The sequence below is a fragment of the Acomys minous genome, assembly GCF_964271855.1.
Source record: "Acomys minous genome assembly, chromosome: 6".
Classification (NCBI taxonomy): domain Eukaryota; kingdom Metazoa; phylum Chordata; class Mammalia; order Rodentia; family Muridae; genus Acomys; species Acomys minous.
Window position 1 is genome coordinate 50199493 of NC_140487.1, and position 18157 is coordinate 50217649.

The 18157-nt window shown below is 40.7% G+C and overlaps 1 protein-coding gene across 1 annotated transcript; it reads right to left on the minus strand.

Moving 5' to 3' along the window:
- Positions 1 to 2949: 2949 nt before the first annotated feature.
- TIGD2 (tigger transposable element derived 2) lies at positions 2950 to 6085 on the minus strand. The gene is made up of 2 exons (XM_084786990.1): positions 5798 to 6085; positions 2950 to 5647 (listed from the first exon to the last, which is right to left on the minus strand). Exon 2 carries the CDS (start codon positions 4844 to 4846, stop codon positions 3269 to 3271), a length of 1578 nt encoding a protein of 525 aa, XP_084643116.1. The 5' UTR covers positions 4847 to 5647; positions 5798 to 6085; the 3' UTR covers positions 2950 to 3268.
- Positions 6086 to 18157: the final 12072 nt, after the last annotated feature.

Here is an 18157-nt window from a genome sequence, read left to right on the forward strand (position 1 = left end):
TACCACACCCTGGGCTTTGTGTATGCTGGTAAGCACTCTACCCCTCAGCTCCATATCTACACTTTGTTTTGTGGAGACAAGGTCCTGCTATGACAGCTGCCCATGCTTGCTTTGAAAGAGATTCTCCTGTCTCTTCTTCCTGAGTTCTTCCTGGGATTCCAGGTGTGAACTACCTGGCTAGGCCCAGGACCAAAAGCTGATTGCAATGCCTTTTGTCATGTGCCTCATGGCTGGGTGTCCTTGAGATATGGAGGACTACAAGTTTTCTCTAAGAGCTGGAAACACATCTTAGATGGTAATGTTTCGTTAGATCTCAACCGGCTACACTTGAGTTTCCTTTCAAAACAGATAGTGTATTTCACAGAATGTGTGTTAAAGACAGCAAAGTAAATGTTAATTTGCATAATGCCTGGACTTATACCTGGGTATGTGCCTTGTCCCTCAGAGGATACACTTTTAGGAAGGGGCTCCTAAAAGGAGCCAGGTGTCATGCTGGTCGTTGAGATGATTAGCATCAGTTCAACCCTCAGAGGCTCACATGGAGGAAACCATGCACACAGCTAGTTGGCCATATAGTCCAACCTCTGTTCCTTTCCTGGACCCTGGTATCTCTGTGGCCTTGGGCAAATTACCTTCTTTCATAGTCGTTGGGGAAATCATCTAGTTTCTCCTATAACCTGGGCTATCTAGGAGTGACAAGAGTCTCCAACAGTCACTCTGAGATAGGAGTGACAGGAGCAAATTCAGCAAATGCTCAACTGGTCAAGTCCAGTGGTCTCCAAACTCATCAGTTGCACAGAGGTCAGTGCTGTTGCTGGAGATGCTGCTTAATGTCTTGGTCCAAACCTGCTCTTTCGCTTCCCCCTTGGTGTTTCCACAAGGCAACTGTATTTCTGTTTATAATCCATGGGCTAACATCTTCTTTAGCCCAGTTTTCCCAGACTGTGGCAAGGGCAGACTCTGCCAGTTTTTAGTGACTGGTTTTCAGAATATACAGCTTCCTCTTGAACAGTGCTTAACCTCACTGGTTTCTAGTACTTGGTGTGTGATCCTAACTTCTGGACTCATCTGTGCAGAATTCCATTTCCTCGAGATTATCAGGCAGGTGGAAATTGTATAATTAGAGGAAAGTGTGTTAAAAAATGATAAAAGAATTGTCAGAAAAGTGGAGTCTTAGATGTCTTCTAGGATAGGTGTTCTAGAATCTAAAGCCTCAGATAAAAAGGCAGAATATTAGCAACTGGAATTTCAGAAAAACTGTTATATGAGAGCTCAAAATTCCTCTCAGATCGCAAGGAATCTTCCTATGAATGGATGGACCTATTAGAACCAGTGTCCTGTGACAGTTCTTTGGCTCTCCAAACCAATCCTGTTACTGTAGTTCAGTAAATTTTACTGGGTGCTGCTTCCTGCTACCTTATGTACTTTAAAGGTACCTTATTGCTTCATTGGATATGCCAACATTCAGAGCTTTTCTTCTAGAAACAAGTCTAACATTTATTTTATTTACAGTGTGCTCACAATAGCCAGGAGCAATTCCATTTCCATTCCCTATTGAACTTACCTGTCCTACAGAGATCCCTCCACACTTAACCAATAGATGCCGAGAAAGTAGGATTAACCCTTTAGTGTTCATTGAAGTAATTAACATATATACTTTGTTCATCTTACTTTCTATGGAAGGTTTTTTCTAATGCAAAAATGTCACCCTGAATTCCACACTGATCTGTTCAGCCTACTTCTGAAACATAGTGCCTGCAGTGCAGGAACCATATCTATCACTGAACATTGCTCTTTTCTAGGACCTAAGTATTAAAAGTCATGTATTAACTCTTAGCCCTTTCAAATGCTGACAGACTATGGAGGAATGTCTTGAATGGATGTAACAACTGTCAATAAAGTGCTGTTTAGCCAATAAGCTGGGCAGAAGGACAGGAAGTGGAAGGCGGGGCTTCCTGGAGAGAGGGTGGAGAGAGTATGGACAGTTGAGAAGGGGGGACGGTTGACTGTTAAGGAGGACAGAGGGAGAGAATGGCCAGAGGAGTACCATAGTGGCAAATACTTGGGGTATATGTATGATATATCAGTTTAGAGTGGTTTCTTTACTATAGTTTAGAAGTAGATTTATACTAGTTTAGATTCTGCCCAACGTACTGCTGGCAGCTTTAAAGTGCACTTCAGACTCTGTGTCTTTTATTAGCCATCTTAGGCCGAACCAATACATTTTTAATGTAACAAATTGGTGCCCAACCAAGACATTCCTCCATAAGAAACAAGCTGTTTTCCTACTTTGAAGGTGTAAGAACTCAAGTCATGGTCATATCACACATCAGGTTGGGGGCTTCTCCATCATTTCCCTTATGTTAGATCAAACGTCAGCTCACTCTTCATGTGCGGGTTCCAAAATCTGTATATATGCTCATAATCTCTGAATTTCACAAAAATATACCCATAAAAACAATGATGTACTTTTTAAGCTTTATAATATTACATAAATTCCTATGAGCATATTAAAAACTCCTGACACTTTTTTTAAAAGAGTTAACGATGACAGATAATAAAGCTCACCTTTTAATTTTTCTAAACACAATTCTTTAGGAAATGAAAACTCATAATCTTGGAACGACACTGGTATACCTTCCAAACATGTGAAGAACTTTTGTCAGTAGAATAAAGCTGAGTTCCATGCCCTTCTCTTGGAATGTTTTTAACTTTATCTTTTCTTCACTATACTCAGAAATGGCCAATTTTAATAGCTAGCTACCTACATTTTGCCAGAAAGCAATGTTGTTTCCAACACTTTATAGTATTATCTCCTTCACTGAAGTCACAGTAAAATCCTTCAAGCACAATCTTTACTGAACTCTCTTAAAAGTCTCAGCAGTGGAAATGTAAACTCTGCCCCCACATGCCCGGTATATTTTACTTTACAAAGTTACACTCAGAACAAGCCATCCAAGTTCAATTTAAGTATGATTTATTGATTGCCTATGGTGTACATGGCCCCATCAGTAGACACGCTGGAATTCAGCATACAACACATCCCAGACTTGGGTGCCATGTGATCTAATAAGTATAACACAGTTTAGACACCGACAAATGACTCCCATGTCATTGGTCAATCAGAGCCAACATTAAGGAGCTATAATTTAAGGAATCCAAAAGAGCATCTAATCCTAAAATCGTATGTAACATTATTTGGTTTTAGATAAACTCCACTGCAGACAGAAGTCACAAAGATGAAAATACATAGCGAGAGAATGGAGCACTATAGGTGACTTTTATTTTGAATCCTCTGTTTTCTTCTTATAACTGTCCGAAGCCTCCGCAATACCAGCTTATCAGAGAGTAGCATGTCATCTTGTTGTTCTAGATAATCTAGCAAATTTTCAGTCCATTCGAGCGCAGCTTTATGGCTAATATGCTTCTCTGGATTCAGCTCTGCTTTCCTGCTCTTCCTGGAAGGCTTTTGCCCGGCAGCCTTCGCCTTGACTTCAGAACTTACTATGCCAGCTAACACCTGACAGTTAGAGCCACTGCTCCGAGAGTCAAACCACTGCTCTATATTTTCAATGTCAACGTGTTCACAATCTTCTGTATTCTGTAGAACTGTTGCTAAATTAGCTGCTAAAATGGCTCCTTCATCGATGCTCATGCTTGAACTGTCTTCATTGCCGGGAAACAGCTTTTTCCATGCTCTAGTTATAGTATATGATCTCACCATGTTCCAGGCTCTTGCCGCTTCATAAATGGCATCCAACACTGTCAAATTCTTCCAAAACACTCTTGGGTCGTTCCCTTCATCCATGTATTTCTGGATAAGTCCTGCTCGGTAATATCGTTTGACTGTGGTTAAAACTCCTTGGCTCATAGGTTGAATTAGACTAGTGACATTTGGCGGCAAATATTTCACAGTTATTCTGCCATCGTCTGAGCACAACAGTTCTTCAGTCGGACGTGCTGAGGGGAAATCTAAAAGCAGTACTGCTTTTTCTCGAAGCCCTTTGGATTTTAGATGCTTCTGTACCTGTGGCACAAAGCACTTCTCAAACCACTGTTTGAAAACAGACGGCTCGATCCACGCACTTTTTTGACTGAAGTAAGTGACAGGAAGGCTTGAGAGGTCAGCTCCTTTGAATGCACGGGGTCTTTTTGCTTTCCCCACAACACAAAGATTAAGCTTGTGTAAACCTGTAGCGTTTGCACAACACATAATAATGATTCTCTCTCTGCTTGTCCTATATTCACAAGTACCCTGGTCAGTGTCAAACGCCAGTGTCCTTGAAGGTAGACATTTCCAGAACAATCCAGTTTGGTCAGCACCATATATTTGCTCTGGTAGGAGATTTTCTCTTTCCACAAATTCCTGAAAGTTAACACAAAATTCACTGGCAGCAGCTTCGTCTCCTTTTAATTTTGTTCCTTTACCAGCAGCCTTTGGAATACCATGGCGCTGCTTAAACCTAGTTAGCCAGCCAGATGAGGCATTAAAATCCCCTTCCATACCCAAGGCATCAAAAAAGAACTTGGCTTGTTTTGCACAAATCGTCCCAGAGACTGGAATCCCATTTGTTTTCTGTTGGTTAAACCAGTCTATCATAACCTTATCAAGCTCCTCATATGTTGATGACTTCATAGATTTACGTTTGGACACTCCACTAGTAGGATCAGAACTGCTGGCATAGTTTATAATTCTTTCTTTGTTTTTTCTAATGTCACGAACTGTGGATTCACCAATTCCATACACGACAGAAAGTTTCTTGAAAGAGTTGCCTTCTTCAAGCTTCTTAATAATGTCAAGTTTGTCTTTAATTGTCAAGACCACACGTTTACGCTTTCCCAACATTTTAGTCTAATATTTTAGACAATTAACAACTTATATTTGAACACAAAGACACTAGAGAATGGGAGGCTTAAGAGCCCTCAGTTGTTCCCTGGGACTTGGATGGTGTAACAATTTTCTAAGAAAATCTGAGTCTCTTCATTTGCATTTTAGAACTTAACCAGTTCCTATGGCAAAAAATAGCTCCAACTAACCCTATTTTAGCGCCTTTCTCCTTGTTCTTTTCTGAAATTGCAGCCTTCCCGGAAGCTATAAGTTGAATCAATACTACCCTGCTGAGGTTTCTAAAGCATTCTCATGATCAACTTTTGCCATTACTGCAGGATTTTTTTTTCTTTTTTCTTACGCCACGTAAGAAAGTAGTTTTACTCAGGCTTGCAAACTTGACGTACAGAAAAACAGAGCATGGAGACTCACTGCCTGACTGTTGTCTTTGTCAGTCAAGTGAGCAAATGCTCTCTTCAAGGCAAGGACTCAGGTGACTACCTATGAAAATCATAGCGAGGGGTAGTGAGCTGTAGAAGTGTAAGTAGACAGGCAAGCAACTAACTCGGTATTTTAAACCAAAAGGAACTTATAGCTAGTGGATTTGGCAAGTGAAAGGGAAACAGCGGGCAAGAAGTGATGTCACATGACTCAAGAAAGAATAAAAAAAAAAAACTTCATTGGTGGAAACCAGAACCCAAGGTTGCAACTAGGGGGTGGCAGGCTGGGTGAAGACCGTACAGAAATCCCGGTGGAAGATGCTCTCCGTGACCACAGAAGTAGCTGCTGGGGCGGTAGAGGTACTCGAGCCTCTGAAACCTATAGGAAAATACCAAACACGTTTTCTTTTCAGTTATCAGTCCACCGTATTACTCATACCTACCCCTGCAACTGTGTCGAGGTTATCACAACTTGACAGGTAATAGACAAATAACGCTCGCAAGCACTACCCAGGAGCTGAAAGCCTACCTCCTGACACTACCAGGGCCTCTCCCCGCCGGCCAGCGAGCTCCGAGCCGGACGCTGGGTGAAAGTCGGCGGCAGAGGGTCACCGCCGCAGCCCTGCAGCGGGCGAGTGGTCACCGGGCTCGCGGGACGCCGGGAAGCGGGGCGCGGGCATCGCTCCGCTTGACAGGCGAGAACGCAGAGCCAGCTACGGAGGTCCCCAGCGAAGGCGACCCGCCCGCCGCTACAAGAGCGAGCGCGCTACGGTGCTGCGCGGCCGAGCCGGAAGGCAGGGGATTAGGAGCGCGCGCGCGCCCCCGCGGGAACGTGGTGTCGGCGAGGGGGCGGGGGATGCGCGGGCGAGCGCGCTGCGGGGGCGCGGCCTCTGGAGGGAAGGGCGGGGCTTGGTCGATGCTCCGCCTTCAGATGCCCAGCCTGTGTAGATCAGCACTGCGCCCAGCAGAGGGCAACGCAGGCTCTTTCCTGGTGACAGGGTTTTGTAGATGAGGCTTGCAAGGGCGGGATTAGCATTTGTGTGGTCTACAGTCAGATAAAACGCGGGTCTCCGGTGCCCCGGGGAGCGCACAGTTACTGTTTGCTGTACTCTACAGCTTGCGGTGGCACGGAGCTGGGCTTGACGGAGGGCGCAGAGAATTTTAATACTGGAGGATCATTATAAGGACCACCCCCTACTGTCAAGGGGGAATTTTAAGATGTAGGCCTGTGTGCCACCCTAGCTCTGTCCCCTTCCCTCTGTCTATCGCTAGACTAATAGTTAAAAAAAGAGAGAGAAAGAAAAAAATCCATCTTCCACAAACACCTGAACAGGGGTGTTCTAATTTCTCTTTCTCAAAGCAACATTTTTTTTTTCTAGAATTTTAGTACTACAAGCATTCACTGTACAGAGAAAAAAAATCTAAGGCTCTTTTCCGTCATATCTGCGAAGTTGTCTCCAGAATCCAACCCTTTCACTACCTGGTGTGCTTAGTGGAAATCCTTTCATCTATTTGTGCTATCATATGGGTGGCTTTGGGCAAGGCCTAGTTTTGCCTGAAAGTAGACTTCCCACAATTCTTGCCCCCCCCCCAACCCCCATTTCTAGCTTCCAACCAAACAATCTGGGCAGATCTGAATGACCATTTTTAGTAAAGCACAATTTCATTTATATTGCTTTAAAAAGTTTTTTTTTCCCTGTTTGTTTGTAAGGAGCATAAAATACTTGGCACCTGTCCATTTCTTAACAGAAAGACTGGCAGACTTTCACAGATTGCCAACCTCTTGGAAACCAGGCTGCAGAGAGCCAAATGGACACTTGCCTGGCTTTCTCCTCTCTTTCCAGCCTCCTGGGACCACTTTGGCATATGATATTAAAAAGGAAGAAGGAGGAGGAGGAGGAGGAGGAGAAGAAGAAGAAAGAGAGAAAGAAAAAGAAAGAAAGAAAAACAAGCCTGTAGGCCTATCCCACTTTCAAGAAGCTACTTTCCTTCCCCACAGTGTTGTGTGTCCTTGTGTGTCTACTTGGTGACTGTTTATTTTTATAGCTTTGCCTTGTCACTCAAAACAATTCTATTTAACGGGCTTTGACAAACACTTCAATGTAGCCGTGCCTTTACAAGGTTTAGTTCTTGCTGGTAAGTGCCTTCTTTTGGCCAGTGGTTATGGAGAAATATGTTGTGAATTGTGGCAGACTCAGTATCTTAAAACACTAAATAACGTGTGTGATTCCCTAACTGTACATGTGCCAAACGTCTGCCTAATCACGTAGAAGGCACCCTGTCGAGAGCGAAGCTTCCTGTCATCTATGGACGATGAGTAATGGTGTGCGTGTAAGTTTACAGGAGTACCACTCCGGTGTGGGTGTTGATAACGGGGAAGCAGCATTTGTACAGGAAATCTGTCTTGTATTCACTTTTGCTGTGAACCTAGATTTCTTGGGAAAAAAGAGCTGCCGGTTTCAGCTGAGTGTGATGCTAGACACCTGTAGACCTAGGTGCTTGGGAAACAGGGGTGGGAGGTTTGATTGCGCTCCAGGGTTTGGGGCCAGCCTGAGCTACCCAGGGAGACCTGCCTCCAACAATTTTTTTTTTTAACAAAGTAATAGTTTAAAAAGCTCTTGTCTGGCATCCACAAAGCCCTGGGTTCTATACAGGGCTCCCTTTGCAGACCAGGCTGGCCTCGAATTCACAGAGATCCACCTGCCTCTGCCTACCCTAGTGCTGGGAATACAGGCATGTGCCACTGCAGCAAGCTTAATGATCATACTTAAACAGATCTACAGTGAAAAGAGGAGCAAGTATGGGAAGAAAAGAGAAATACAAATTGTACAATTTGAAAAGAAAAAGAGCACTTGACAATTTAATGTTAAAGCCAAGTCCTGTTCTCAAGAAGATAAAAAGTTTAAAGAGAAGCTGATGCTAAGTGGAGTGGTGACCTCAGAGCAAGACCCCACCCAGCAAAGCTTCCAAAGTGTGATAAGGAATTAAAAGAAAATTTAAGTAGTAAAGGAAATCAACAATAGAAAGTTTATGCAAATATAATTTAAAGAAGGGGACCAGGTTTCAGCCCCAGCAAGCAGAAAATTTTTGAAGATTGGGCCCTGTGCTTCTGGCATTAGATTAAAGAAAGATACAGAAGTCAAAAAGAAAGTGGGGAAGAGCCTTGAACTCATTGGCACAGGAGACAACTTCCTGAACAGAACACCACCAGCTCAGGCTCTAAAATCAATGATTAATAAATGGGACTTCTTAAAGCTAAAAAAACTTCTCTAAGGCCAAGGACACTGTCAATGGAATGAAATGACAGTCTACAGATTGGGAAAAGATCTTCACCAAGCCTACATCTGACAAAATGCTAATATCATATATATGTATGTATGTATACATATATATGTATGTATGTATAATATATATAATATATATAACACCAACAAACAAAATAAACCAATTAAAAATGGGGTACAGAGCGAAACAGAGAATTTTCAACAGAGAGCTCTCGAATGGCCGAGAAGCACTTAAAGAAATGCTCAATATCCTTAGTCATCAGAGAAATGCGGATCAAAACAATTCTGAGAGTCTATCTTTTTTTTTCAGCCCTAATCAAGTGTTTTATTGTGGCATCTCTTAAGGATATGAGAGATTCCATCTTATACCCAGTAGAATGGCTAAGATTCATTGCTGGTGGTACAAACACTTTGGAAATCAATCTGACACTTTCTCATGAAATTGGCAATAGCTCTACCTCAAGACCCAGCTATACCACTCCTGGGTATATACCCAAAAGATGCTCCACCATACAATAAGGAGACTTGCTTAACTATATTCATAGCAGCCTTATTTGTAATAGCCGGAACCTAGAAACAACCTGGATGTCACACAGCTAAAGAATGTGGCCTGCATGTAGGAAAAGGGCTGTTGCATGTGAAACACATTAGCTCTTTCATTACATTGCTACTATACCTCAAACATTTATAATCATTTAATACCCAAAACATTTCAAATTTGCTGAATTGGGTTGGAAAGACAATTGATTGCTTTTGTTTTAAATAGTAAGTTTTACTATTTTGAATGGTGATCACTTATGGAAAATGAAAAGAGAGCACACAGTTACCATATACACCCAAACCCCCACCTTTCGAGCATCCCCTGCTAGAAACAGGATGCATGGTGTGATGCATGTGTTATTATAACTAACAGCCAATCCTGGGTTCCACCGTTAATATTTGGGTTCACTTTTGGTTTATTTTCCTTTGGTTTTGGACAAATATATAATGATATGTATTCTGGGTTTGTCTGATTCTTTGTAGATTCTTCTAACCTGCTCCCATAGCTGGAGTGTTTGCTATAACTGGAGGGTAGTGGCTGGTTGTCATCAGGCTTAACAGGTTTGGCAAGAACACTTGTAAGTGATGAGCTGGTCAGGCACATACAGTGCCAAGTTCCTCGTGATTAGTGGTGGGAAACTAGATCTGAGTAGGTGATTATAGGCAGATGTGCTAGTAAAGGCAAACTTCCAGTTTCTTTCTGACCATTCTTCCAATGCCTTTAAGTTGAATCCTTGTATCCACCGGCCAACTGTATGTACTTAAATAATTTACTGTGATGTTTTTCCAATTCTTCTGAAAGAAGAATCTTCATATCCGTATTCCTTTCTCTGTACTTTATACCTCACTGACCTCTACAGTATTTTGGTCAGAGACCATACCAGTTCCCAGGCCCTTAAGCTATAAAATTCATCTTCATGGTAGAGATCACAAGCACTTTGTAAAAGAGGTTTGATATCATGCCTTAAGCTTTATTGTGCCCATGGGATTGAGATTATTGTTACCAAGAAATGTTTTTTTCCAAATTGCACTGTACTTAAATATGCCTAAAATAAACTGCCTGGTGTTAGACTGTAGCTTGAAATGTACACTGTGCTGGACTCAACTTCACAGAAATCCTCTTATCTCTGTCTTTTGTATGCTAGGATTAGAGGCATGTGCTGCCATACTCAGTGTTCTGTCCATTTCTAAAGCAGTGCTTCTTAAGGGTGTTTCGCTGAATTGGACTGATGATTTAAAAATAATAAAATCTAGCTGATTTTGGCAGTGCATGCTCAGCACTCAGGGAGACAGAGACAGGCAGAGCACTATGAGTTTGAGGCCAGCCAGGTCTAGTGAGTCCAGGACAGCTAAGCCTACACAGAGAAACCCTGTCTCAAAAATAATAATAATAATAATAATAATAATAATAATAATAATAATAATAATAATAATAATAATAATTAATAATAATAATATCTTTCCTTACTACCATTTGCTCCAATGTTATAAGCTCTGTTTCATTGTTTTTCCTCAATATTTTCTGTTAAGAATTAGTGTTAATTAGATTACTAATTAAAAACATTCAGATCTCCTTTCTTTGTTGTGATTACATGTAAATGGGTAGTATGGTTCTATTTTAAGTAAATACATTTGAACTTGCAGTAGCTCGAAGACATGTGGAGTTAATTAGTTGGATGGGCTTGGTAGTTGACAGCTCTCTGAGCCAGTATCAGAACTGTTCATTTCTCAGCTTGTTTCTAACCTGTAATGCTGAGGGGACTGAGAAATGTTAATTCAAGATTTCAGACTAAAATGCAGACATTGTTTCTAAGAAAGCATTTCATATGTATTTAAAAGCTTCATTTTTTTAAAACTTATATACAAATTTAGTTTATGATGGGTTGAGGATGCAGCTTAGTAGCAGGACACTTGCCAGTCATGTACAGTGCGCCCCCCAGGTTTTGTGCTCAGCACAAAAAAGAAAGGGAGAGAAAGGAATAGAAGGGGAGGGGAGGGAAGAGGAGAGTATAATAAAGGAAAGGAGAGAGAGAAAGGGAAAGAGAGAAAGGAAATCATCAAACCTCATTACAAATATTTGACCTTGAAGGAGGATACCACAAATGTTGGGAGAGGGGAGGTTGTTTGACTTCTGTAAGAGGAGACCGCCTTGAATATTGGATGTATTAAGCTTGCTATTAAGCTTGGAGCTTTTCAGATATGTGCCCAGGAGTGGTATAGCTGGGTCTTGAGGTAGAACTATTTCTAAGTTTCTGACAAAGTGCCAGATTGATTTTCCAAGTGGTTGTTCAACTTTGCACTCCCACCAGCAATGGAGGATTGGTACCCTTGGCTCCATATCCCCACCAGCATGTGCTGTCACTTGACTTTTTCATCTTAGCCATTCTGACAGATAGAGGATAGAATCTCAGAGTCATTTCAATTTGCATTTCCTTGATGACTAATGCCCTTGAGTATTTCTTTAAGTGTTTCTTGGCCATTAGACATTCTTCTGTTGAGAATTCTCTGTGTTCCATTTTTTCCATTGGATTATTTGGTTGTTGATGTTTAATTTCTTGAGCTCTTTACATATTTTGGATATTAGCCCTCTGTTAGATGTAGGGTTGGCAAAGATCTATTTCCATTTTGAAGACAGCCATTTTGTCTTATTGACAGTGTCCTTTGTCTTGCAGAAGCTTTTCAGTTTTATGAGGTCCCAGTTATCAAGGGTAGATCTTAGTGCCTGAGTTGTTGGTGTTCTGTTCAGGAAGTTGTCTCCTGCACCTATGAGTTCAGGGCTATTCATTTTCTCTTCTAATAGATTTAGTATATCCAGTTTTATGTTGAAGTCTTTGACCCACTTGGACTTGAATTTTGTGCAGGGTGATAAATATGGATGTATTTGCATCCTTCTACATGCGGACATTCAGTTTCTTTCATATACATTTATTTTATTACACATGCATAAAACAAACTACATACAGCAGGGAGAACCATGAGACAATCATGAGTTCTATAAATACATTCATAGTGATTTGGCTATTTGTGTTTGTCAAATTTGAAGTAAACATCTTTCCTGTCTTGTTGGGTCTAAATTTCTGAATGAAATTCAATATTTATCTTATCTCTTCTCTATTAACTTAACTCCTTTATCTTGATCTAAAAAGATCTTACCCCTTAACCAACTAAACTTGATTGTAGAACTAAACTATCTGTTCTTCAATATCCCTCAGAGACTTGAGAAGGAATAAAACTTAAATTCCTGAGTGAACCAGCAGTGCAGCTTAGCAGCTTCCAAAATGAACAAAATGACTAAGATAGTTTACTGCCTGAACAGTCACCCAACACTCGATATAATATTGGAGCCTCATCTTCAGCCTTCTGGCCCAATGTCTCTCCCAGACATATTCACAAAGCAGGAACTATTGAGGACTTGCTTACCCTGTCTTGGCAGAGTTTGGCTGTTGACTCCATCTGCATCTAAGCTGCCCATTTTTAGGCAGAATTCTGTTTATGGCAGGAACAGGACATTTTGCTGTTTTTTTTTTATATGAAGTTGAGAATTGCTCTTTCAATGCCTGTAAGGAATTGTGTTGGAATTTTGATAGAAATATACCCAAAAACTATTCCAGTATACCACAAGGAAACTTGCTCAACCCATGAGTGGCCCAACTTGAGACCCACCCTATGAGAGAGAGCCAACCCTTGATGTTACTCATGACATTCTGCTATGCTTGCAGACATAAGCCTAGGATAACTGTCTTCTGAGAGGCTTCATTTAGCAGGTGATGAAAACAGATGCAATGACCCAGAGCCAAAATTTATGCAGAACTTGAGGCTAGAGTTGGAGGGAAGGATTGAAAAAGCCTGAGAGGTCAAGGACACTATAAGACATACAGAGTAAACTAATGTGGGCCCATGAAGGCTCATAGAGACTGAGCCACCAACCAAAGAACATGCATGGGCTGGACCTATATACCTTACACATATGTAGCAGATGTGCAGCTTAATTATCATGTGGGTCCCGTAACAATTGGAGTGGGGGCCTGTCTCTGACTCTGTTGATTGCCTTTGGATCCCTTTCCCCTATCTGGGCTGCCTAGTCCACCCTCAGTGGCAGAGGATGGGCTTAGTACTGCTGCTGATGTGCCAGGATAGGTTGGTACCCATGGGGGGGCGCATGACCTCCTTTCCTCTGAGGAGAAGGGAAAGGGGATGAGTAAATGTGGTGTGAGGGTGTGACTGGGGGGAGAGAGCAGGGAAGGTGGCTATGATCAGGTTGTAAAATGAATACATAAATTAATTAATGGGAAAAAACTAAAGCTCTTCTGAATCCTGGGAAGTGCTTTACTACTCAGCTGCATCCTCAACCACATGTTTCAGCTAATTAATGAAGAATGATTTGCATTGAGCTATACAACCTAGATCAGGCATTTGAAGATGCTTTTGATGCATTGAGCAGCATTCAACAAGAGCTCTTCAGTACTTCCCAGGAACACCAAAGTTACCTGTCTTTCATTCACTATTGTCCTCACATCAGAAGCAAGACCAGCTGCTACTGAGTGTAACCCACAGGGAAAACTGCCTATAACAGGAAAATGTAACAGTGTTCAGACTTCTATCTGCTAGAAAGTCTTTATCTGTCTCTGCAGAACAAAAGTGAAAGTGCATTGGTATAACCTACCTTTTTTTCCAGAGAATGGGAAGAACAGGCAGGAGGAGGCTACAGCTATTTGGCTACTTCCATGAATCTTTGTGATGTCTTAAGTATTGTATCAATGAATTCATAATACCACAGGCATCTTACAGCATGTGTGTGTGTGTATGTATGTATGTATGTATGTATGTATGTATGTATATAATTACTGTGCTTTGGGAAAAAGAAAAGGCAACCAGAAGACCATGCTTTACCAGAAGATAGCCGGAATGCTGAGGCATGACTGAAGGACTACAGAGATCACCAACGTCCAGGAAAGCTGACGTAACTGTGTAGGGAGACTCTCTGCATTTCCATGTGATGAACTTGTCTATTCTCGTTGTGCCTGGCCTTTCCAGGAATATCTGTGTTTAAGTCACCAATTTGCAAATTGGTAATAGTCCATTTGTTCACTACCATAAGCTAAGCCACCCCAAATGTTAACCCTAGTCATCATTTTCTTGCCTTTCTAGTAACAGACAACTCCAAACCGAGATTTTTCTAAAGCAAATAGCTACCATCCAGAGAGGCACAAGTTCCATATCATGAAGCCAGCTGCCCTTGAGTCAAGCATGTTAGAGGAGGATGTCGTACTGAACCTGTGCAGACCTTTGTTCTTGTCATGACATTTTACCTAGTGTTTATTTTTTATCAGTGTTAAAGTGGACCTGAAGAGGGCTTCAAATGTTGAAAAAGGATGTTTCTTATTAATCTGCAGATACTTTGCCACGTTGGAAATCAAGGATACCTTCAAATCAGTCTCCCAAGAAACACTTGGCATGGAAGACCTGTACTGAAAAGAAAAACTTGAGTGAACATTGACGTTGTTTGTAATGTTATTAATGAAGAATTTTATTTCAAACAATTTTAAGTATAGATTAATGTCCTGTGCTTACTGTTTGCTATGGAATTATTTTGGTTTCCTAGCTTTTATTAGTTTGGGTGGTTTTATAGATTTTTTTAAAGCATAGTAATGCTAGTATGGCCACATTCGTGGTATAACAGCTATGCCAGAACATGGAGCTTTAATATTGATTTACATACTTTCTGCTATGTGCTCCAATTTTTAAAAAAATCACCCTTAACATGACTTTCTTAGCTTCACAAAACAGTATTCACAGATTATGCAGAAATGTGTCTATGCCTTTTCAAACTGCAGTGGATTATTTTCTTTTTGATAATATCTACAATAATAAATTTTGGATGATATCTCATTGTAACTTTCATTGGCACTTTTTTATTATAGATGGTATTTTATCTTTGTCTCTATTTACAATTTGCATGCCTTTTGAGGAATTCAAGACTTTTGCCCATTTTTATACAAAGACGTATGTTTTCTTACTAGTTTGAGTTCCCTAATTTGTTTGTTTGTTTGTTTGTTTTTCAAGACACGGTTTCTCTGTGTAGCCCTGGTTGTCCTGGACTCAGTTTGTAGATCAGGCTGGCCTCGAACTTGCAGAGATCCACCTGCCTCTGCATCCCAGAGTGCTAGGATTGAGTTCCTTGATTTTTGTTGTTTTGCTTTTGTTGTTGTTGTTCCATTTTTTGAATCAAGCTCTCATTCTGAAACACGAGGCTGACCTCAGATTGACCCCAAACCTAGCTCAGCCTCCCAAGCTGGAATTACAGGTGTGAGCTACCTTGCACAGCTTAATCTTTTAGACACCAGCTTCTTTACCCACTTCAGGGGCTGAGAATGTATGCTCTCCATCTGGGCTGCCTCTTTGCTGTTTCCTCTGCACAGGGATCTTTTCTGTTGTACACAATCCCGTCTTCCTGCCTTGTTTCCAGTGCTTGCGTTTTGAGGCCAGAATGAGAAAATCTCTGCTTAGAACACTGCCAGGGAATGCTAGCTCTGTGTTTTCTCATGGTAGTTTTAGAGCTTCGTATCATATCTTTAAGTCTTTAATTCACTTGGTGTTGATTCTTGTATATAAGGGTTCCTTTTCATCATTCTATATTGTGATGATTACTTTTGATTATTCCTTTGATTGGATTAAGGAACACTTAAAGAACTAACCTTGACCCAGGCCTATCATTCCAGCTCTTTGGGAGGCTGTGGTAGGAGGCTGGATAGTTTGGTTGTCAACTAAGGGCACCTCCTTAACCCCCATCATCATAACCCACCCATAGTGGTTCTCTGCCATGGCTAACAGTATAACTACTTAATATTAATCAGTATTACATATATAATGTAAGCTGGTGCTTGCTGAGTTTTCAATAAGGAAATATGGTTTGTAAAAGTGACAGATGAAAAGATGAAGTGATAGGAGCAAGACACGATGATAAAAAGGATGATATAAAATATTTAAATTGTCATAGTGAAAACCATTATTTTTACAGAAGAAATTAAATATGTCACTGAAAATTGGCTTCATTGTCTAGATGATAAAATTAAGGCTCCTACTCAAAAAGATGACTATAGAACTAAATTGTGTATAATTATTTTCTGTCACATGAAGCATTATCATAGGTTGTTATTACAAATAAACACAAAGTGCTCTCTAAAGTTAACATGGGTGCAAACAAAGCAATGTAACATGGATTTTGGGGACCAGGAAACTTTTATGAGATTTATGCCAAAATGAGTAACTCTTTGTGTTTCATGTCCTTAACTCTAGAATAGATGTATAGATTTTATATTTAGGCTATTACAATGAATAAGTGAGACACTTAGTAATACTTGCAATTTGGCTAATTACTATATTTATTCTTTTAAAAACTGAAAATTTTAAGCATGTGTCTATGTGTTTGTGTATGTGTGTGTATATGTGTCTAAGTGTTTGTGTATGTGTGTCTCTGTGTGTCTATGTGTTTGTGTATGTGTTGTGTGTGTGTGTGTGTGTGTGTGTGTGTGTGTGTGTGTGCATGTTACTTGGTATAACCACAGAGATCAGAAGAGGGTTTGATCCCCTCAATGTAGTTATTTTCCATCCTGGGAACTGAACTCTGATTTACAAGAACAGTTCAGACTCTTAGCTGCTCAGTCATCTGTTTAGCTCTTCTATATTCATTCTTACAAAGCAGAAGCTTTAAACCTCTCCCCCATTATTTTGGTTTTGGTAGCTTTTTGTCATCTTTTTTTAAAATTTGGATTTTACTTTACACATGATGTTTTTATAAGGCACATGCCAAAAAACAAAAACAAAAACGAAAACAAAAACAAAAACCAAAAAAAACAAAAGCAAAAACAAAAAAAAAAAAAAACTATCTTTATTGTGATGTACATGTAGAAATATTTTTTGTCAAAACAGAAACAAACATTCATGGTGATTTTCACTGGGAAGTTATTCGAAGCAAATGAATGTAATTAATTGATCATAATATATACCATTGACTCTGTGTGTGAAAGTCCTTTAGGGTTGTTGGAAGAGATTACTTTTCTTTACTAAATCAAAAAATAGAACATCAGGAAAAGTACCCTGCCATGTTTTATTAAAAGCAGACATGCATAGCCAAATACACTGAGTCAGACTCCCAGTGAGATGTCTCCCCAAAGATGGTATCTGAATTGGTCTGACAGAGATGTAACTATTTTTTTAAAAAAATATTTGGGGATGGGATGAGTTCCTTTTCAGCTTCAGAACTGGCTGGTTTACAAGGGCTTAGATAATCTAGGCAAAGAAAGAAAACCCTAAAATCAGCATTCCTCAAAAACTTATGAAGTAGGTTTCTGTCTGTCAAGCAGAGCCACCAGCAGAGCCTCTTATGCCCCAACAGCCAACTACCTCCAGCAAATGGAGCATCTGGTTCCTTATTAGCATACACCAGCAACACAATGCATTTGGACATTCTACCTTAAAGTGTCTGGTCTCCCCACATCTGTAATATGTGCTAACCACCTTAGGACTCCTTACCTGTTAGGTCCTGTTCACATTGTTTTGATCCCCTCTTGAGACCAGAAAGGGGATTGGGAGGAGTTCCTTGGGCTTGCATCCTCTTTTATTTGTTGTTTTGTTTTTGTTTTTTGAGACAGGGTCTCTCTGTGTAGCCTTGGCTATCCTGGACTCACTTTGGAGACCAGGCTGGACTCGAACTCACAGCGATCTGCCTGCCTCTGCTTCCCGAATGCTAAAGAGCCTGGCGTGGGCTTGCATCCTCTTTATCCCATGGTTTTCCTGTGATCTCATTCCCAAAGGGTTGAGGCTAGCTCTGTTGCCCATTTATTTATTTATTTATTTATTTATTTATTTAGTAGCTTTTACACTACAAAGAGTGATCCATCATAGCCAGGCTGCTGGTTTAGAGTGAGTGTGAGTAGCTGATAGAGAGAAGCAGCAGATGAATAGCAGAACCTTATCATATGGACGTTTATAATACCCAGCAGACATGAAGGAACCCTTGTTAAAAGCATTACACTGGCATTTTTTGGTTGAGAGATTTGTAGGCA